This window comes from Anastrepha ludens, chromosome 6, assembly GCF_028408465.1.
Source record: "Anastrepha ludens isolate Willacy chromosome 6, idAnaLude1.1, whole genome shotgun sequence".
NCBI lineage: Eukaryota > Metazoa > Arthropoda > Insecta > Diptera > Tephritidae > Anastrepha > Anastrepha ludens.
The window spans coordinates 72,109,597-72,131,509 of record NC_071502.1 but is presented as its reverse complement, the minus strand read 5'-3'; the positions used below and the strand labels follow the sequence as shown (position 1 = coordinate 72,131,509).

At 35.7% G+C, this 21,913-nt stretch overlaps 8 protein-coding genes and 1 long non-coding RNA gene across 10 annotated transcripts; 5 read left to right on the top strand and 4 right to left on the bottom strand.

Annotated features, from left to right (window-relative positions):
• Positions 1–387: 387 nt before the first annotated feature.
• Positions 388–2,146, top strand: LOC128866891 (uncharacterized). The gene is made up of 3 exons (XM_054107932.1): positions 388–1,146; positions 1,209–1,392; positions 1,452–2,146. Exons 1-3 carry the CDS (start codon positions 562–564, stop codon positions 1,808–1,810), a joined length of 1,128 nt encoding a protein of 375 aa, XP_053963907.1. The 5' UTR covers positions 388–561; the 3' UTR covers positions 1,811–2,146.
• LOC128866890 (uncharacterized) lies at positions 1,858–3,647 on the bottom strand. Its single transcript, XM_054107931.1, has 2 exons — positions 2,360–3,647; positions 1,858–2,284 (listed from the first exon to the last, which is right to left on the bottom strand). Exons 1-2 carry the CDS (start codon positions 3,488–3,490, stop codon positions 1,934–1,936), a joined length of 1,482 nt encoding a protein of 493 aa, XP_053963906.1. The 5' UTR covers positions 3,491–3,647; the 3' UTR covers positions 1,858–1,933.
• A 1,645-nt stretch (positions 3,648–5,292) lies between these two features.
• On the top strand, positions 5,293–7,196 carry LOC128868938 (peptidyl-prolyl cis-trans isomerase sig-7). The gene is made up of 2 exons (XM_054111572.1): positions 5,293–5,775; positions 5,837–7,196. Exons 1-2 carry the CDS (start codon positions 5,382–5,384, stop codon positions 7,141–7,143), a joined length of 1,701 nt encoding a protein of 566 aa, XP_053967547.1. The 5' UTR covers positions 5,293–5,381; the 3' UTR covers positions 7,144–7,196.
• On the bottom strand, positions 7,141–7,919 carry LOC128868941 (complex III assembly factor LYRM7). The gene is made up of 4 exons (XM_054111575.1): positions 7,784–7,919; positions 7,585–7,728; positions 7,444–7,525; positions 7,141–7,385 (listed from the first exon to the last, which is right to left on the bottom strand). The coding sequence occupies exons 1-4, from the start codon at positions 7,802–7,804 to the stop codon at positions 7,231–7,233; spliced, it is 402 nt and encodes a 133-aa protein (XP_053967550.1). The 5' UTR covers positions 7,805–7,919; the 3' UTR covers positions 7,141–7,230.
• An 895-nt stretch (positions 7,920–8,814) lies between these two features.
• On the top strand, positions 8,815–9,486 carry LOC128868943 (uncharacterized). Its single transcript, XM_054111577.1, has 2 exons — positions 8,815–8,910; positions 9,132–9,486. The coding sequence occupies exon 2, from the start codon at positions 9,218–9,220 to the stop codon at positions 9,482–9,484; it is 267 nt and encodes an 88-aa protein (XP_053967552.1). The 5' UTR covers positions 8,815–8,910; positions 9,132–9,217; the 3' UTR covers positions 9,485–9,486.
• A 23-nt stretch (positions 9,487–9,509) lies between these two features.
• Positions 9,510–11,683, top strand: LOC128868939 (uncharacterized). 2 transcript variants are annotated; one of them, XM_054111574.1, is made up of 2 exons: positions 9,510–9,971; positions 10,049–11,683. In XM_054111574.1, exon 2 carries the CDS (start codon positions 10,124–10,126, stop codon positions 11,303–11,305), a length of 1,182 nt encoding a protein of 393 aa, XP_053967549.1. In that variant the 5' UTR covers positions 9,510–9,971; positions 10,049–10,123; the 3' UTR covers positions 11,306–11,683. The 2 variants fall into 2 exon arrangements, with proteins under 2 accessions (XP_053967549.1, XP_053967548.1); XM_054111573.1 differs by having other exon boundaries at positions 9,510–9,983.
• Positions 11,684–11,731: 48 nt separating this feature from the next.
• On the bottom strand, positions 11,732–14,181 carry LOC128868942 (transcription elongation factor SPT4). Its single transcript, XM_054111576.1, has 3 exons — positions 14,052–14,181; positions 13,814–13,976; positions 11,732–11,850 (listed from the first exon to the last, which is right to left on the bottom strand). The coding sequence occupies exons 1-3, from the start codon at positions 14,118–14,120 to the stop codon at positions 11,732–11,734; spliced, it is 351 nt and encodes a 116-aa protein (XP_053967551.1). The 5' UTR covers positions 14,121–14,181.
• Positions 14,182–15,659: 1,478 nt separating this feature from the next.
• Positions 15,660–19,391, top strand: LOC128867156 (probable nucleoporin Nup54). Its single transcript, XM_054108251.1, has 7 exons — positions 15,660–15,984; positions 16,495–16,611; positions 16,678–16,944; positions 17,003–17,372; positions 17,467–18,028; positions 18,096–18,215; positions 18,277–19,391. The coding sequence occupies exons 1-7, from the start codon at positions 15,930–15,932 to the stop codon at positions 18,496–18,498; spliced, it is 1,713 nt and encodes a 570-aa protein (XP_053964226.1). The 5' UTR covers positions 15,660–15,929; the 3' UTR covers positions 18,499–19,391.
• LOC128867157 (uncharacterized) lies at positions 15,734–16,486 on the bottom strand. The gene is made up of 2 exons (XR_008454981.1): positions 16,206–16,486; positions 15,734–16,146 (listed from the first exon to the last, which is right to left on the bottom strand). It is a non-coding gene; the product is annotated as an uncharacterized LOC128867157 (long non-coding RNA).
• Positions 19,392–21,913: the final 2,522 nt, after the last annotated feature.

Here is a 21,913-nt window from a genome sequence, read left to right as displayed (position 1 = left end):
TAAAATGTAATATCGAAATTCGAATGCGTATTGCTGTCATAATTTTTTGAAACCTCAGTATATATATATATATATATAATTATGGCAGCGCAATTAGATTTTATATTTTATTTTGAGAACATTTTCAGAATTATAATTTTATTTGGGCACAATGGCTACTAAGAAAGAAAACAATTACACATAATTGTCCCAATTTTTAAACATAAATTGCAGCAATTTTTCGAACTCGAACTGAATATGAAAGGGACCATCTGCAATTGCTATTCTAAAGAAAAATGTGGAGCACTAGCTTCGGGAACATGTAAAGAATACGCTACATTTCTCCAGAAAAAATAAATACACTTTCTTGTAATTGGTTTTTGTGTTTTGGACCCATAGTGAAAAAATCAGCTGGTTAATTTCGAGATCCTGCTTATTGTTTATATTTTGCATTTTTCATCTAAATTCTCTTCATTGTTTACTTCCATTTCTATCGATCAGCTGAAATCCAATTTGACAGTTGTGTAAATTCCCGAAAAAGAATTTATAGCAAAAAGCAAGTTTTCACGGAAAAGGTAGGAAATGTTGTTGCTACGTCGGCTAACACCTCCGTTACGGACCACGAATACTCGCTTATATGCCAAGAAATCAGTAAAATCAAATAAGATGAGCAGTGAGTCAGGAATGCCGTCTAACAAACAAGTACACCAGGAAACAATGCGCTACATTTATCCTTTTCCACGTATAAATATACATTCCGATATTTACTTGCGTGTGAAAGCCGCCGATGTACACGAGTATCCAGATGCAAATGTACTTATCGCTGAGTTGCATGGTGGACATACACGGAATTGTCCAGTCATTATGAAAGTCGACGTTAGCGAAGATGAGCGTCGAGTAAACATTGTAATAAATAAAGTTGCGGACGCTACAGATTACCATTGTAACCTGGAGGTACCGATCCGCTCTGATCTCTATGTGGAAACTAACGACAGTGTAAAAGTCCAAAATATTTTAAGCTCTGAAGTAACGGTGCGGGCACAAAAAAACATAGAAACCAAGGAGATTCGAGCAGATAATGTAACACTAGATAGCAACGGCGGGAATATTACATGTAAAGGTATGCTCTTAGGAAGAGTAACTCGAGTGGAGACCAAGGAGATGGGGGTAAATGCTTTGAAATAACTAAAAAATAAATTTTAATAATTTTTAATTGGTATATTTCGCAGAATATTTCATTCGATAAGTTGCAGGGTGATCACTTAAACTGTAGGACGGATACGGGCGATATTTCGACGAATTCTTGCTATGTGGAGCAGTCAAAATTTATAACCAATTCCGGTTCATTGCATCTAAGAAATGTTCACAAAAAAACTGAAGTTGAAGTACTTAAGGATGGAGAGCTAAATATGAGTGAGTAGGCGATTTTGTACATTGTCAAAAAATGTTAATATTTTGTATTGCCTTGCCAGCTGGAGTCCATGGTAACCTTACGGTACGTACCAATGGTGGAAAACTAAATTTGCAACTTTCTGAATTGATTGGAGAGAATATTGTCAAGGCGAACGAAGTTGAACAAGCCGTAATTAATATATCTGATAGGATTGAAGAACAATCTGGCATTGAAGTGACATCCCGCATTGTAATTTTAGATGGCTCACTTTCGCATTTGAATGATTGTATCGACAAAAACAATACTCTATTTCGTAACGCAAAAAATTCAAATACGCAAAGTAATTTAACTATAAATAGTAGTGGCGCAGTAAAGCTTGGAAAATTGTCTTGGACGGATTCCCTACGGGAGCAACTAGGTAGATCCCAAACAAAATGAATTTTAATAGAATAATATGTATAATGTTATTTAATGATCTACTGTAGTTAAATAGTTTGTTTTGTTTATTGAAATAGTAATATTGGCTCACAAATCGGGTCACAGGCGCTTAATAAGAACCTGCTAATCTTGCTCTAAATTTTCTAAAATGTTTTTTATTTTGTTGTAGCATGTTTTTCTAGGTTGATTATTGTCGTCAACACAAAGCGTATTTTGCAGATTTTTCATATTGTTATCAGTATCTTTTAAAACATTTTCCAACTGTATCTCAGTAGCAGCATTGATCATACGAACAATAAGATCAAGTAAAGTTAGATAGTTGCTCTCGAAATTGAAGTCATCGTCTTTAATTGCATTATCTTCAAAATCATTCGCTGGTTTTCTTCGTGCAATACGTTCATTTTCTTCCCTTATCAGATTCCATATACGTATTGCGTATGTCAGACAACGTTCATCAAAAGGGTCTCCTAGTGACTGCAAATATAACGATATTGATAATCAGACATGAACTTATTTAAAATAATTTACATTGAAAGGTGTAAAAATTACCTCAAAAATATCATTGATACTATCCAATAAGTCCTGTTCACGATTGCTTAAATGTTGTATGTGCTTTGGATTGCATAGCGGTTCAAGAATATAACTTAGGCAATGCATTAGCGATTCGGTATGCGGTTTGTAACTACTTTGAGAATGATCACCATATTGTGTCAAAATGCAATGGATATTCAAGAATATTTGCATTACGTTATGAGTATTCTGCGTAGGTAGAATCGTGATTTCATCGTCGTCATCCTCATTTTCTTGCAACTCGGTAGTATCATTTCTTGGCAATAATGCTGTGAATGCCTCCGTTGTAGCTTTTATTAAAGCTTCATTCACAAAGAGCTGTTCAAATGTTGGCAGCGGCTGCACACTTTTAGAATCTTTACCTTTCTCCGTTTGTGTATCATGTTCCACTAGAGCAAATTTTGCAAGTATGGCATTCAGTGTTTCGACAGTCTGACGTAGTAGGTGTTCATTGAAGGAGTTGCTTAGTATAAACGTAATATTTTTTACAAATTCTGGACAAAAGCAAATGTGTTGATACCATTTCAGTGCTGCTGAACGATCTGCATGTATAAATACAACCGAAAACAATCGTGTGAGTTGCAAAAGCGTCAGTGAGTCGGAGCAGCCTGTTAGACCCAGCAGTGTTTGTATTAGGGTAGTGTCTTCAACAAGAGCATTACGCGCATCCGTAAAATTGCACAAATTACCTAAAATTCCCACTAAAATTTCGACTAAACGCTTATCTTCTGTTATATTGATACAATGAGCAAAGAGGTCCAACACATTATGTTCCAATAGAAGGAGCACAACATCCTTTTCAATTGTCATATCCCAAACAGAGCATAGATCGCTTTCAAATGATTCATTTTGTGCGAGTTCTTTCTCTACTTTAGTCAGCTTCAACAATGTGGAAAGCACAAAACGTTCACTGTATAACGTACTGCCAATAGCGTCACCTCGCATGCGTGTCAAATCCTCATCAATGTGGTCACCGCCATCAGGATGGACCGACGGATTATAGGAAAAATCATTGGTTGTGGCGTCGTTTCCTTTCGGCTTAATAGTTTCATTTTCCGAATTTTTTTCAGAGGGCTTTAGTGCACTTTCGGATGTATTTTCCTTTTCCATTAGGAACTTTTTTTATATATTTGATTTCTATATAACCAAAAGACGTTTAAATACCAAAATATGCAGATCCAATGGTAAATAGTAACATTTTTTTGAAATTTGTTTCGCCCTAATTTCTAAATTATCTTTGATTTCTAATACGGCAATACCAATAGTCCGTTGCGGCAACGCGTTGGACTGACGTAAAATGTAAAACGGACTATGGTGCTTCATTGAAGGTATTGCCGCATATGAAAAAAACCAGATGTTCTTGTCCTGAAAGAAAATATTATACTTCGTTGTGTATAACCAGGTTTTTGTTGGACGTGAAATATAATCTATATTGAATGCTTATTGAAGGGAGAGTAGGTTTTAATATAATTTATGGTGTTGTTATTTGTTGCTGTAGCAGCATACACATTCCCCATATGGGGAATTCGGGTCGGTGCGGTTACGTAGAACCAACTATAATGAAAACGTAATTGTAGACCAACTTAAAAATCGGGATAAAAATTTGCGTGACACAAAATTGGTGTCCTTTAAAATGTTGTAATTTTCGCTTCACTTGATGTACGCCAAAAATAGAAAGTTGCCAGTTTTTGTGCATTCCGTCTTGGCGTATGGCACGAATGTGGCGCCTTCGATTCAAATATATATAATATATTTTCCTATCAGTCAAATTCGTTGCCGCAACAGACGGAACGACTCATTGTCAGACGTTCAATATTAACTGCATTGCAACATGAAATATTGATGGATTGTGATCCATATCGCAAAATCTCTAGAAGTTTTTAAATCCATCAATATGGATCGCGAGGCAATATAAAAATATATTTATATTGAACGTCTGGCATACATCAAATGTTCAATGATAGGGATAATAAATCTATTAAAAGTCATATTGGTAAACTAGCTACCTTGCGTTTTTTCTTTCGTTTTTTTAACGATCTACTTTTCTATTTTTCTGGAAATAGAGTAATTCTGAGTTTTATTTTAAATTTCCCGAATGCATTTTCGACAACAATTGTTGTAAAAGAATGTAACAAATTGTTAATGTTTCTTCATCTTCATACTACCAAAACAAAAGTTTAATATCAGTGCTGCCCATAATAATAATCCGAATTGTTAGAGTTAGTTTACTGAGCTGAATAATCCTATGAACACGCTACTAAAAGATAATGAAGAGCTAAATACCTGTTTGTTTGGATTTAATTCATTAGAAAACCTTAATTTGATTGTTTTTGTATATCTGTTATATTTAAAACGGCATGAAGCAGGGGGCTTTGGTTATAAGCTTATACATTCGTATTATGTACACCGTGTTAACGGAACACCATTTCTTTGCAAGGATGATAGTATACAAAGTCGCGCCTTCCGAATTCGCTGTATCATCAGGCTCAATGAATATATAAACTCGAGGAAGGGGAATTACTTGTTTGTGAAGAGGAAGAGTAGACGAAACAGAAGAAACATACACACACTCAATTTCCAGCGTGCCTTTCGCATAAAAACGCAAAAAAACTGCATTTGGAGGTTATATATTTATTTATGCTTTCATAATTTAATACGCGACACTTCATTTTCATTCGTTTCTTTGATTTAAATCTGATAAATCACAATATAACCAAGGCATTATCTGAATTTTCACAAACATAGTATAATTTCTCCGTCTTTTGTTTGTTTGTCTTGTATTGGAAAGAAGTCTGACGTCAGACTTCACAAAATAGCGAGAAATAAAGTAACTGTTTTGGGAAGACGCCACCTTCAGTACTCAATTCGCCTTGACTTATTTTGTCACCCTGCTTTTTTACAACGTCATGCAGTATTTTAACATCTACGTTACAATTTTCTTTCCCTTTTATTGCGAATCTAATTTTGGTCTTTTTGGTATTTTATAGTAAATGCAGGAAAAATGTCTATAGTTATTGAAACTACGATAGGTGATATTACAGTCGATCTATTTGTGGACGAACGCCCTGTTTCTTCTTTGAATTTCATTAAGCTATGCAAAATTAAATACTACAATTATAATCTATTCCATACTATCGAGCGAGGTTTTATTGCACAAACCGGTGATCCTACTGGTGTGAGTAATGGCGGTAGTTCGATTTGGGGTGAATTAGACGGAGTTGGAAAACGATTTTTCGAAGCAGAAGCATTACCAAAGATTTATCATGCATCTGCTGGACTTCTGTCGCTGGTTTCAGCTGGGAAAAACTTAGTAGGGTCACAATTTTTCTTCACATTGGCACCAAATTTATCTTCTTTGGATGGTATACACTGTGTTATTGGCGAAGTGGTCGAAGGTAAGCAAAAACTATGAAATTATAGTGTTATATATACCTAATTAGTATATCACTATTACAGGTCACGAGACGCTTAGGAAATTAAATGAGGCCATTGTAGATGAAAACTTTCGGCCGTATCAAGATATTCGTATTACTCACACCGTCATATTAGAAGATCCTTTTCCAGACCCACGTAATTTAAGATTGCCAAGTCGGTCGCCGTCGCCCACTGCCGAACGCTTACAAAATGGTCGTATTGCAGCAGATGAGGATATTAATGATGGAGATGATAAAACTGCAGCAGAATTACAAGAGATTCTCGCCGAGCGTGAGGCAAAAGCACGCGCAACCATTCTTGAGATTGTTGGTGATTTGCCCGATGCAGAAATGGCGCCACCAGAGAATGTGCTATTCGTTTGTAAATTGAATCCAGTCACAACCGATGATGATTTAGAAATAATATTTAGTCGTTTTGGTAAAGTAAAAAGTTGTGAAGTAATTCGTGATAGAAAAACAGGCGACTCATTGCAGTATGCATTTGTTGAGTTTGAGGATCAGAAAGCGTGCGAGGCGGCTTATTTTAAAATGGATAACGTACTAATTGACGATCGTCGTATACATGTGGACTTTTCTCAGTCAGTCTCGAAAGTGAAATGGCGGGGGAAAGGGCGTGGAGTTGAAGGTTCGTTGAAAAACAGTGAGTTTGATAACTTACGGGAGCCTATCAAAAAACAGAAAACGAATGATAGAGATAGAAATGGAGATGAAAGGGAGCGCACGAATCGTATGAACTCAACCGAGCGTCGTTTAGCACGTGAAGAGCGTCACCGTGAGCAACGAGACAGGGAACGTCATCGAAGAGATAATCACAGATATATACGAGATCGTTCGAATTATGAAAGTCACTGGCGCAGACAAGAACGATCATTTGATGAAAGCAGCAGACATCTACGCAGAAAGTCGCCTAGTCGTAGTGGAGAACTGCAGAAAAAGTATTCACCAGAAAGACAAAGACACAACAAATATACAGAATCATCAGACAAACGATATACTCACGATAAAACTAGACAGCGGGATTATGTTGACCCCAGAAGTAATGGAAGTAAACTAGATAAGAAACGACATTCAGAAAGAAGTGATGACAGATTAAGATCTAAATATAAATCGAAGCGCAGTAGAAGAGTAAGCACATCATCAAGTGATGACAGCGATAGCTCCAGTAGCGAGTCGAAAAGTGAATCATCCAGCACAGACACCAGTACCAGCAATGAAAAATCAAGTGATTCATCTACTAAAGGAAAACGGCAGAAACGTAAAAATAAAGTAGTAAAAAAGAAAAAGGCTAAAAGCAAGTCTCATAAAAGTAAAAGAAAGCATACGAAATAAAATAAGTCGATTTTTAATTAATATGGTTATATAAATTTTAAAGACGAGTAGAACGGAATTTTATTTAAATTAATGTTACTGTAAAGGTTACTTAGAATCGATTATTTTATCGTCTGCAATATTCTGCCCTCCGCAAGCACCACTAACAGTCCTGCCTTTACGTGGGGTTATTTGCTCTATTATTGCGTCTGGATTAAAAACAACATTGTCCAACCGTGTTGTTTCTTCTGTGATACGTAAATCTAATCAGTAAATAATAATATAATAAAACGAATTAGCAGAACGAAATTGTCAACTTACGGAACACGTCTCCTTTTTCCTGTACTGCTTGTATAACGTTTGATCGTAATTCTTTGCTGACATCGTTCGCTAACTGTATCATCTGCATTATGAAGATTTTTAAATGGCACTATTAATTTAAACGTTCAAATTTTTTTAAACCTTTTTAATTTCATTTTCATTTGTCTCATTGCAATTTTTCCGAAAGTGTTCGTTTATCTCTTTGCGCCCAGCTTCCAGCGTTTGTGTATCCCCTTGAAACACGAATTGCCTAGCGCGATGTAGATTTTTAAATGCCCTTAAAGCCTTTTAAAGTTTATAATTGAATAACAGTGTCGGTTCTATAAATATCCTCACTTACTTCTCGTCGCAGTTGTGACATATTATTATTATACTTAAAAATTTTGTATTTGTGTAATCAACTTAGTAACTTGCTTTCAAAATATTAAATAATATTTTCCGACTCCTTTCCTTACAAAACCAGCTGACACAGCTGATTGCACAAGGTGTCATGCATATACATTTTTTTCTAGCTAGTTTCTTAGTGTTCTTATAATACGTTCACATATAATTAGATGATCTACTTCTTCGCGCTTAACTTCCAATCCGTAATTAAAAAGCGCGATTTCCCATACAAAATTTCTCTCCCAAAATCTGAGATTATAAAATAATCCCAGAAAATAACGATACTTATTGACATACATCCCTGTGTTTTCTGTGTTATCGATAATTATTATTACGAATGTAAGGAGAAACATCAAAATAAAAGCTAAATGAAATGGATGCCGGCAAAGCAAACAGGTCTGTAAACATAATTCTAATAAAATATTTGTTAAATATTATTAATTAGGGATTCATTTCACAGAAAAAAGGGTGTGTCCGTAAACGTTTTGACCTCTTATTACTTACTATAAAATGTAATATCGAATCTCGAATGCGTACTACTGCCATAATTTATCATAATCAGTAAACGTTGCATACGGATTTCCTCCAACTGTTTATTATTAGCACCCGATTGCGCAATTAAATTAGCTGTTCCTTCTCCCGTTAATAATAATTAAAGAAACCAAAAACACCGAAATACTCCACCAAAATAATTCCTATGAAGAAAACCCTCTCAAAGCAGTATTGAAAGCTGATTGTAGATTTTGCAGGTAATCTCCCATATGTGAACGGGTAGATTAATTTGGTGGATTTATAGGTGATTAATGCATATGTGAACGTATTAATAAAGTTCAAATAAAACAGTTTATTTATCACGAAAACTTAAATTTTTTAGACGATTACGCTTGTTAGTAATCTGTTATTACATAGCTTATTATGTATGTGGTAATAAATATTATTATTATTTCAAAGTTTTTTAGGATATATCGATTAATTGATTGATTTCCGATCACTATTCCTTAAGTTCGAGACTCGAGCCCCAGCTGACGTCTCACGTTCTTAATGTAAAAAAAGTTGTTACCCACGGAGTCCAAAATAAAAAAGGTAAATGGTTAATATATAAAAAAAAGAAAAAACCTGAAATATTGGTTTTGGTACCAATGTAGATTTGTATAAATATACTGAGAGCTTGTGTCATAACCAATTTATGTTCAACACAGAGAACTACTTGCCTTAATAGTTGTTTTTGTCTGTACTTGCGTTTATATATGTATATGTATTTATGCAGAATCAATGCAAAGATTAACAAGTACTTGTTTGGTTAGTTTTGTAGTGAACTGTCGGCTAACGAATTGAAAACTATAACCGCAGCAGGGATTGGAGGGAATTTGGATTTTAAATTTGACTTAAAATGAGCAAATATACAGCAAAGCATTTGGAAGAAAAACTAGCCGATAATCTGGGAGCGCTATATGTAAAGGCGATTGACGAATCAGACGGTTGTGGCGGTAAATTCAGCGTTACGATTGTTTCAGAGGCATTCCGTGGTAAGACATTGCTGCAGAAGCATCGCCTAGTGAACAGTGCGCTTGCGGACGAGCTAAAAGAGATACACGCATTCTCACAAAAATCGTACACACCCGAAGAGTGGGAGAAAGTGCAGCAAACAGTGCAATAAAAATAAAGTCACCACATGCTGTTATTATACCTACATATACACATGTACTCTAAATATAAGTTTCTGTGAGGTTATAGCGTCATTCAGTCAGGTAACAGCAGCAGTTAAAGTTAGTAAGCTGGGTCGACGAAGCGGCTTGGACGGATAAATGAAACAAGAGTACTGAAAACACGAACAAAGGCAGATCTTCAAATTAAAAAAAGAGCAGAAAGTGAAAGTATTGCTTCTACGTAATAAATAACACACGCGATCAGACATAGAAAATCTAACTGCTTGGATTGAAGAGAAACCAATATTAAATGTATAGAAATAAAACAAAGTGCTCGTAAGACATCTTTGAAGCTAAAAGTACAGTGATAATCGATCTGTGAGCCAAAAGTCAAGTAAACCCATTTGCATAAAAATACGGCTTTGCTTAGTTAATAAATACCTTAATATCTTATTCCATCGTGGCAAACCCGACTCTCATTAAGGAGATTGTGTTGTTGTGAGTAAACAAGTAGGTTGATTATTAACGCTGTATCAGATCGCATTGTTTTCACAAAAGAATTTTTACTTTTGTAGTTTACAACACAAGTAAACAACGGAATAACTGAAACAAATTTGAAAATTGATCTAGTTAGCAACAGCCGGTGAACCATGAAGAAGTTTGAAATTATTGCACCCGGCAAAGTAATTCTTCACGGCGAGCATGCCGTCGTCTACAAAAAGCCAGCGTTATCCGCCGCTGTGGGACTTACAACAAAACTAAAATTCCATCCACAACCAGAAAATCAAGTCTGTGTTTTTAATTTAGACACACTAAATTGCACATTCGAGATTCAATTGAAACAGTTCAATGAATTTGTTAACGAGTTTCGCGTCAAATATCCTGGTGGTAAATTGGATTGCACGGCTAAATTGCTTGAGGATGTGCGTGTCGTTGTCGCGAAACAATTGGAAGGATCCATCAGCAATTCTCCTAAACAACTGCAAGCTCAAAAATCATTTTTGTCTATATATTATCTATTGGCAGGAGCAGTTCTTTCGGCACCGAGTGCAGAACTTACTATACAATCGGGGTTTGAAGTCTACATAGACACAGAGTTAACTATTGGTTCTGGCCTAGGCAGCTCGGCTTCGTTTGGCGCAGTAGTAGCGGCGGCATTTTTACTTTTTACAGGTCACTTCGACGAGCAGTCATACATTAAATTAGAAAATAAAGCACTTATTTCTCAGTGGGCGTTTGAGTCGGAGCGCATTATGCATGGTACACCATCTGGCGTTGACAATACTGTAGTGACTTACGGTGGAATGTTACGTTTTGTTAAAGGGCAAGGCTTTCAATCACTTAATATACAGCGACCATTAAATATAATGCTTGTAGATAGTCGTGTAAATCGTAGCACTGCTGATATTGTTGCTAAAGTACGGCATCTGTCGGAGGCATTTCCGAAAGTTGTGGACTCCATATGGGATGCCTGTGAGGAAATAGTGTCAAGCGCTATACCGTTATATGAAAGCTTTGGTAATGCGAAAGATGATAGTGAAAAGTTTGAAAAACTTGAGCGATTGTTCCAAATTAACAACGATCTCCTCAAAGCTATTGGTGTCACACATCCCAAATTGGAACAGATATTTGCTATTGCCTTCAAGCGTGGGTTTTTTAGCAAAATAACAGGTGCGGGTGCGGGAGGTTTTGCCATTGTGCTTTTACCAGAAAATTTCGAGAGCAATCAGGTTTATTGGAAGTTGAAAGAAGAATTGGAGGCTGCTGGGTTTGGAGTGCAGGCTACCACCGCTGGTGGCGACGGCTTACGTATTCTGGCTTTGGAAGAGTAATTTCCATTTGCCCTTACTATCTTTATATTAACTTGTTGCTTCGAATTTAAAAATCACCTTAGTATACTTATCACTATTCTTGATTTCGAATAAATATGTAAAACCAGGATAAGTTTACACGGTTAAAAAACACAGTTTTGTTTTAATTAAATTTACTAAACAAAATCAGAGTTTGCATTGAATTCAAGAAAAAACTGAATAAAAATTAACACATTTAGGAAAATATGTAGGTATGTATGCACATACATATGTACGCATATGAGTTTGTTTTAATTTGTATTAAATTTTGTGGTCAACTTTGCGCATTTTACTGTACTTACTATTTGTACTTTTTGTAATGGGCTTTATAATTACAATAAAAATAACTTTTGTACATCATTTCATAGTTTTTTTTATTAATTATTATTCTTATATTATTAGAGTAGTTTAACGCTGGCTAGTGTCTCTCGATCTATAGGGAATACCGCGACTTTTCATTTCACGGAGTGTTGCTTGAGGAAGGTTCCCTGATACCGAGATAGCGTAGATGCCACGAGTAAAGCGTCCTGCAAAAGATAATAAGAAACACATTTTTAAATCACTTTGACATTGGAAGTGCGCTAAACGTCATTTTTGATTTGGTAAAAAAGAAAGAAATGGTTTTGTTGTTGTAGAAGTTTACTAAACCAAGCCAGTGAGGTGTTATCACCGATTGTCATCGTCTAACTCATCTAACGGTAGGCTCAGTAAACTTGCTGTTTCGACAGGTTGGGTTCAGAACGAGGGGGGTGTAAGATGTGTGGTTTTGATAGACCATGTGAAAAGTTTCGTGCGGGGCGTCTTCAGATGCTGGACATGTGTTGGGTGTGTCGGGGTTAATTCCGGATAGGTAGGAGTTTAGTAGAATGTAATTGTGCCAAGGTTAAGCGGGTAGGTAGGGGTTGGACTACGATAACGAAATCCGGGTGTCGGGAGCTTAAGAAGGTGGTGTCTCTCGATAAATCCCGTTAATTGTCTGTCTAAACACTGTCGCGTTCAGTAGTTGTCGATTAGTTGAAGAGATGCCTCCTTATATCCCTGGGAGATGGTTGGCTCAGGCTATAGTAAATGTCTGCTGAGGTTATACCTTCAGTAGCACCGCAGTAGAAATTGCTTGCTATCCTCCATACCCGGGAGAATGGAAGCCTCGTTGTGAAGCTGTTACAGGGGAGCATCAGGAGGCGTCCTGTGGCTGTCCTGATTGCGGTTTTTGACAGGTCTGGAACTCTGTCCACTGCATATCATTGGGGCCAGGCGACCAGACAGTCGCAGCATTATTCAGAACTAGCTTTAAATGTCGCTAACAACATTTCTTTGTCTTTAAATCCAAGTGTTACCGGCTAGCGATTTGAGGGCCTTGTTGCGGTTTTTGACCTTAGCGACAATTGCGTTTATGTGCGCTGAAAAGGAGAGCAAGGTAACACCCAGAATTTTGAGGTTGTTGACGGTCGATATTGGTGTGCCATAGCGTGTGTGACTCCCTTTTGTGGTTGGGAGAGCTTTGAGATGTAGAAGTCGAAAAGCAAGGTTGAAAGTACACAACCCTGCGGTTTACCTTGCTTTATGCTCCTCTGTTTCGAGCTGATCTCGAAAAATTACTGACGAATGCCGACCATTCAGATAATTCGCGGACCATATCTTCAGTCGCGGCGTGTCATCTAGTACGTGGAGTGGCCGACTGTGTCGAAAGCCTTCTTCATTTCCAAATTTATTATTGTAAGTAGAAGCCGCAGAGACTAAAAATAGGAAATAAGCAACTTCAAATATCTAGGAGTATGGCTTAACGGCCTATGGGACATTGATCATGAAATAAGAGTTTGAATAGAAACTTCTGTTGTTGTTGTTGTAGTAGAAATAGAGTAAAGCAGTAAACTAAACCAATGGAAACTTCTAGAACGGCCTTCATGAAGATTAGTAAACTACTGACAAGGCGGGACAAGCCAATTAATTTAAAGGCACAAATTCTGAGATGCTACTTATGGTCGACACATTTATATGGATGCGAGGCCTGGACCTTGAAAACTACAAACATACACCGACTAGAAGCCCTTGGAATGTAGTGCTATAGAAAAATTATGAGAATAACTTCAAGGAACATGCTTACAGACATAAAAATAAGAAAAGTCGCTTATTTCGGACATATGAGTGAATAGGGCTCATAGCCGACAGCCGTGTGGCTAACGTTTGTATGCTACGATCACCCATCATGGATACGCCGATCAAGAAGAATAGGCGATATAAATGGCTCAAATTTGGTTTTATGCATTTATGTATACGTATCTAAATTATCACCTGCACTTTACATACATACATGCACACGTACATATAAATTAAAAGCATGGCTATTACCTATCAAACGTCATCAAAGATTTAACAAAATGTTGAATTTGAAGCGCTTGATCAAAAAATCTTCATAGGTGTATGCACCAAAATATTGTTATTAATCTACTTTAAGAAAAAACTTAGGGTATTTCAAAAGTTTTAACTCACCCAAACGCTGCCATTTCGCTACCCAAGAATCTTCTGGACTCATCAGCGAAATAATGCCATCAAAATTATTACTTGTGTGATCATATACATTATCTTTGTTGTTTTTCATACGCAGAAATTCGTCACAATTATCGCACCCGTCACATTCGAATTGATCGAACGTCTAATATTATAAAAATTAAAAAATTACATATTTTTTACTTGAAGAAAATGCCGATGGGGTGGATGTCCTAATTACCTTCACAAGTGAACACACTAAGCAAGCACGCAGTCCACGCAAATCCTTTGGTATTGTATCGAAAGACATTTTTAAAACATAAACAAATTAATTTTTCTGTTTAATATTGAATGAACGTGTTGGCTTAACTAAATTTTGCGAGCATAAACAAATATGTTGGTTTCAGCAAAAACATTACCTTGCTGACATTTTATACACCAATCGTGGTGCATTTTTAACACAGAGTGTTGATGTGATTTTAAACTCTAAGGTACATTGTGCTTAATATTTTGAATATAAATAAAATATAAGTACTCGTTATTCGTAAGATTAACAAAAGTTCAACCATAGGGTCTTACGAACTAAATAAACAGGCAGCTAGAACAGCTTAATTAGCTATTGTGGAAAAAAAAAATAATTAATAATAATTAAAAAAAATAATAATTAATTTGTGTAAACCTTTATAAAATAAAATAAAAATAAAATTTTATAAATCTATTTCAAGACTTTAATTAATAATAATATAGTAAATTGTTGTATGATTTGCCTGATTTTATTATAAAAACGTAATAGTTAATATTATTAATTTTATAAATTTTCAAATTTCCATTTGAATCCAGTACTGGATCAACTTCGTAAATAACTTTTTCAAGATTTCTTGAATCACTCACGCTTTCCAATGATATTTTAAAGACACAAATGTTTTTCAGACACAAATTAACAAAGCGTTAAAAAATTTAGTAGATTTATCGAATCATAATAAAAAAAGCAGTATTTCAGGAGATTGAAACTAACTTCCGTTGACCTCAAATTTCAGTAGAGTTGGTATTACTGGTTTAATTATTATTCATCTAAAAATTTTAAGTCCCGCAGCTGCCCTCCTGTGCACCTCTTAGAATGAAATTTAGGATCCGCCCCTGATGGAGTTAGCGACTTTTGATATTGGACCTGGCGACTCAGATTTATTGGCGTTGGCAACACTGATTCCAACTCAAGATAGAATCTATTTTAACACCCAGGAATTCAACACAATTGACCTCGTTAAACAGAATTCCTTCTACTTCGGAAACATACAACATTCGTCTTATTAACATTTAATAAAAGTTTATTTAGTCTAAAGAACTCGTCGATAATGATCAAATCCGCCTCAATGTTCAGCCTAATTTCTTCAGTGCTATCACCTGGATAGAAAATAGAGCAATCGTCCGCAAATAAAAATATTTTTCCTCTTAGGGGTAATTTGGAGATATCATATAAATATAATAAAAATAATAAGGGACCGAGAACGGAGCCTTGGGGAACGCCTATATTAATAAATTTTGAGTCACTGACTTACCCGTTAATGATAACATATTGCTTGCGGTTATTCAAGTAACTCCTGATTAGACTGACAGAGCTGTCCGAAAAACCATAAAATTTTAATTTTTGAAGGAGAATACCATGATCAATGGAGTCAAAAGCTTTGCTAAGAACCAGGAAAATACCACCAACCAACTTGTTAAGTGCTATATTTACAATTACAATTAACTAATTACACATTTTGCAACAACATAATACATGACAGATGTTTAGATGTTCACAAATAATGAATACTATTTGAATGAGCTCGTTGTGAAGGCACTATAATGAACGGTATGCTTTCAATTTGATTCATTGTCACCCGAACAGCTGGTTTTCAGATAAATTTGTAACTCGTGGTGAAATTCTGATCGACAAATGATACTTTGTATTTCCTTGCGGAAGCGCCAATATAAAGTTGAAGATAAAATAGAAAAATAAATGTAAAAAATAAACTTCTTGGCTAATAACGAAATTTTGTGCAATACAAAATTATAAATAACTGCATTGTGAAAATTGTGAAATTATAAAGACGTGATAAGAAAGTTGCAGTCTGGCGAAATGTCATTTTTCGGCGGGAACACTTCATTAGGTGCTACAAGCACGCCCGCTAAACGTAAGTTTTTAGATAATGGTTGCGTTGTGAAATGTGATTATAAAGTTTTATTGAGCTCAAGCCGCTTTTTGAAGATACTTTAATGGTCGATCCGCTCTTGATGGGATCAGCAGACGTTTCACATCATCTATGCTGTTAATGCGAACTTCTGTTATATTGATCCTAAAAATAAACTTTCTGTTAATAAATTTATTTCACAAGTTTTAAAAGTGAAAAATTACCCTTTTTTGTAAGCTACATAGCCAACATAACCAATTGATGCAAGAAATGCGAGTAGAACGACTGATAACACTATACACATTTCGACGCTATTCAGTATTTTACTTGCGACAACAACCCCTTCGAATAATAGAAAGACTACTGAAAATGCTGAGATTGAAGTCTGCTTTGCAGTAAAAGCTGATAAGCAATGTTTCGGTTGTAGTGTACTCGTTTTTTTTTTAATTTTAATCATTACTTGATCTATTTGAATATAATTTGAGCATTATACTTAAACATTACTCGCAATAGCTGGCGGCCTCTTCTCATCATTCGGCACTGGCAGTACGGCAGCGGCTCCTGGTTTTGGCACCGCAGCAACGTCAGCAGCAGCTCCTGCCTTTGGTACGTCAGCTTTTGGTGCTACTGGTAAATGCCACAATTCTAGAGTTTAATTGAATTTAATTTAATTTGGACTACACATTTTGAGCACAGGTTTTGGCGCCGCGGCAACATCTGCACCCTCCCTATTTGGTGGTACGGCAACAGCTACCAATACAACTGGTTTCGGTGGCTTTGGCGCAGCCACATCTACAGCACCTGCTTTTGGTGGTTTCGGGACTAATGCCGCCACTAGTGGTTCTGGCTTTGGGGGTTTTGGTGCGACTTCAACGACGTCTACAGCTCCAGCCTTTGGTGGATTTGGTACACAAACAAATGCTTTTGGAGGATTTGGCACCGGCGGCAGTACATTTGGTTCAAGTATACACACATTTCTTAAGACAGTAAAAAATGTGTTCCTTAATAAAAGCATGTTTAGATTTTGGTAAGCCTGCCGTTACAACTGTTACTCCAGGATTTGGTGGCTTCAGTGGTGCAACGAATTTTATGCTCGGACAACAACAGCAACAAGTGCCCCAACTATCACCTGATGAAGCTTTCGCCCAGTCCATTTTCAACGTTTCGATATACGGCGATGAGCGCGATACTCTCATCGCCAAATGGAACTACTTGCAGGCCATGTGGGGTACTGGAAAGTCATTTTACTCACAAAATGCGATGCCGGTGGAAATTACACCCCAAAACTATCTATGTCGTTTTAAGGCAATGGGCTATAGTCGCTTGCCAGGCAAAGATAATAAAATGGGATTGGTCGCCTTAAATTTTAACAAATTGTTGGCAGACGTGAAGTAAGAATAGCATTCATTAATTGCCTATACAAATATTAATGTACATGTGAATACATACTATATCAAGTAATTATTATTTTAAAAATACTTTCAGAGTTCAACAGCAGCAAATTGTCACCTCACTCAATAGTATTTTCGGTAATAAACCAAACCTCGCTATAAACATTGAGTCCATCAAAGAACATGAGGAGAAAAAATGTCAAATAGTAATATACCTTGAGGAGCGATCCCAAATGGCGCCCAATGAAACAAAACGTATACTCGCAACCGAAGTTTCAAACTACCTTAATCAACCGAATGTAAAAGCACAATTAGCCAATCTTGGTATCGCAGAAGTGCTGGCGCTGGTGCTGCCCGACGAAGACCAACTAAAAGAATATTTGGAGAACCCTCCAAAGGGTATTGATCCGCGGATGTGGGGTCAAGCTAAAGTCGATAATCCAGACAAAACGAAGTTCATACCAGTACCAATGATTGGTTTCTATGACCTCAAATGGCGAACAAAATGTCAGGAGACTGAAACGGAAACACATGCGCTGTATCTGAAGAAAGTGGAAAAGGATTTAGCCGCGTTGAGACAACGACATTCTTCTGCAACAGCAAAAATAATGGAGCACAAGCGAAAATTAGCAGAATTGAGCCATGATATATTAAAAGTAATTAAAATTTGGTTTTAATATGGGAAAAATGTAACCATTTAATTTTTTTTGTTCTGTTAAATAGATCATTGTAAAACAAGAGTGCACACGCAAAATCGGATTGGCATTGACACCAGAAGAAGAGGCGCTACGAACAAAGCTTGAAAATATGCAGGCCTTAGTTTCAGCACCAACCCAATTTAAGGCATGTATATGCTTGTCATTTGCAATGGTTATATGTCACATTACTATTTTGCCTTTTACAGGGACGTCTCAGCGAATTATTATCCCAAATGCGCATGCAACGCAATCAATATGCTTTCACCGGAGGCAGTGAATATGCTATTGATAAAGAGAGTGAGGAGGAAATGAAGTCATTTTTGGCTATGCAGCAGAAAGCGATGGAAGTACTAACAGATACTGTAACAAAAGACTTGAAAGCGTTACAAATTATCATCGAAGGCATGCCGGAGTTGGTGCGAGTTTAGAAGTTTTTTGTAATATAGCGAAACGTCTTTCATCACACCATTTTCTCATCTCTGAAGTCAACAGGGAAGTACTCTTGCCACCCTTGTTCGGTGTTTTGTATCGGAGCTAAAGGTGTCGATATTTGAGCTTCTACTTTTGCAGCTTGTACTACAAGTGCAGTGAGTTTTTCAATAAAAAAAAACATAGGCAAACATAATGGAGTTAGCCGTTCAATCGTTCATCGATTTACTGAGAAGATATCTTGCCCGTTGACCACGCCCTCAACTGTTTAAAGATGCAATTATATAAGAGTATAAGTTGCTTAATATGCTGTTATTCTGAATAATTTAAAATCAAATTGGTATATACAAAAGGGGTAATTATTATTACATTTTTCGGTATTAGGGCCCATTTGATGAGCTTCGCTGAAAACTGCTCTCAAAAATAGTTACAAGAGCAACTCTGCTGCATCGGTTAGTCCCAGGAGTATGGCGAACTGCATATAATATAATTAGACGACACAATCACTAAATATAGAAACTGCCATTCCGGCACGATATTTACTTACATATGTTGTAAGTTATGTACCTATCCGGAAATTGACAAAAGAGCAACCTATAGCAACAATGAGTTACAATTACAATTCTTTGAAAGATTAAAATAAAGAATTTTTAGAGGCCCTTGAGAATTAGATAAATTGAATAAATTTGAAAGCATTTTGATGGTTTTAATTTGTATAAAGTGCAAAGATAGATGACTAAGGAGAGGGGAAGACTATTTGAGATGAAGGATGTGGTAAAATAAGCAAAGTATTGTGAAATAAAGAAAATTGTAAAGAAACATTTTATATTTGAATTAAGCAAAAATAAAAAAATCACTGAGTTGTCATTAAATGAAGAAGAATACAAAATTATAGTAGCTAATGTAAATGTTCTTGCTGTGGCTGAGTCGTTTCGTGTGTGACTATCATTTTGTTGGCCCATTGTTTCATATTCGTTGTGTTCGTTGACGGTAATTTTTTTTTTCAATTGGTAGCACAACATCAAAACATTCAACAGAAATTGGAGGTCAAGCTCGACCGACCACCTACCAAAGGATGTGTATACTAATTATATTTGTATGCTTGTGTTGTAAATATTGTCATCCGTAGTAATTGAATTACATCGTGTAAAATTTCCCTTTCTCTGGATTTATATCCGGCCAAAGAGGGCCAAAGAGTCTTTAACCAAAACTATATATGAGGACCGTTTTACGACGATCCTTTGTGTGGTTGGTCTTACTGAGATTATCTAACATATTTTTTTACTACATATTTTATATGTCAATTACGTTTGTTCAGTTTTCTACTTGCAGGTATTTTGTATGAACTAGTAATTTTGTTATCTCAGCAGTACTTTGATTTTTAAATCAGTTGCTTTTATATATCACTGCCTTCAATTACATCACCTAATTGAAATTATAATTATGGTTTTTATGCAATTAGTTTTTATACATATCCTTTTGTAATCCAATTATTGATAGATGAATGAACGTACACTTGTGATCACATAGTTAAGCTACTGCAAAAATTCGGTTTCAGGAAAAAACCATTGAAGTAGCTTTGCATTCGTATAACTGTATTTAAACCAAAACCATTATCTGCGCAGAAATTGCTGAGATCCAGTACCATTCAAAGGACATCCAAAAAAAGGGCACGTTCCATTAATTTTATTATTTTAAATTAGTTTTTTGAACGTTTAATCAAATTAAAGCACAGGGCTTTTGACAACTTGCACATTATATATATGGGCATTTTCACGGTAACGGACGCGACATTTGTACGCTTTTAAGTGCGTCCAAAATAATGAAGACAAAGTAAAAGTTTATATATATTGATATTGTTTTAAAGGGCTGACGGAGTGCTAGATTTTAATATATACGGGAAAGATCTTTTACAAAAAAGTACGTAGTTATAAGCAATTATAAAGTGATACGGACGCGACAAAAAATAGAAGTTTTTTTGAGGCGCATTCAGAAATATACAAAATTCAGCAAATTAAGGATTTTTATATATATACAATATATATGATAATAAATGCGAACAGATGACTGTTATTCGTAGGTTTATGAAATATGATAATTTTCTCTTCGTTTTTTTTAATTGAATATAGAAGAAATACGGACGCGACATAGCGGACGCGACAAAATTTTCCATGTGCTAGGAAATAGAATTTTTTTCATTATAACACTTCTATTTTATTGAAAATAAAAACTCAAGTAATATTACAGTAAAAACGACTTAAAAAATTAAGAAGAAAGTTATTAGTTTTTAGGATGGTCTATTTTAATTATTTTCTTTAATGAATAGACCGTCCGAGCAACTTCAATACATTTACTGTCGAAATATGAAAACCAATGCATACTTTTAACTCCTTTGATATTTGGAACATTTTGCCATAATTCTGACAGTTGATTAGAAAAACTATCAATTTGTGTTCCAGAGATATACAAAATTTTAACTCCATCAATGTTGTTCTTAGTACATTCGTAGAAGCATAAGGCATCACCGAGAATGATATTTCTTGCTTTAACAATTTGCCAGACTTTTCGTTTAACTACGGCACCTATTCCGTCTACAGCACCTTTGCCATGTGAAGTGGCGAAAAAAAGGTGCTAAATTTTTCTTTTTAATTTCAAAGTAATTTTGTTGGTGACGTTTAATAAAACAATGCATTTTAAGAGCTGGTAGCGGAATTTCTACATCATGAATTAAGTCGTTTAAAGGACCAATAGTGTAGTTTAAAGTTATGCGATCGTCTACTTTTCTCCACTGTTTCCATTTGATTTGCGTATCAAATTGATTAATAAACTGTATTGGAACTAGATCGTCTTTAATATCGCGTACACAGCTGTTACAAATATTAGCCATGCACTTTTCATTCAACTGATGTAAGAAATAAATCAGCTTTGGAAGGAATCTGCGGTATAATCTTTGCACAGCCTTCTAGTAAAAAAATAAAATTTGCATGGTACCTACAGATACACATGTTGTGTCGTAAATTATTGATTAACTGAATGTAAGTTGGTTTAGAACGAATAAAAATAGTTTTGCAGACTTTTTCCTCGGTACATTCGGCTTTGAAGAGTTGATATGCTTCTGTTAAGGTCATAAGCATAAAACGTTTTGAGACTACTTTCCCATTGATTAACATTGTATCCTTTCTCCCAGGAGCTTGAACGCTGATTTCATCTTGCAAAAAGAATTTTTCAATTAATTTTTCACGCATCAGGCTTTTTAATGACTTGGTAGTATTTTCATCCATCGTTTCTGTTGGCTAGCTATTTTTCTATTCCGGTTTTTAGGTAACGCACGCTCAACTTTTTTTATTGCTTTTCCCACCGTTCGCAATTCAAACTATCAATATTATTTACGCTCTTTTTTTGCCGCAAAACTTG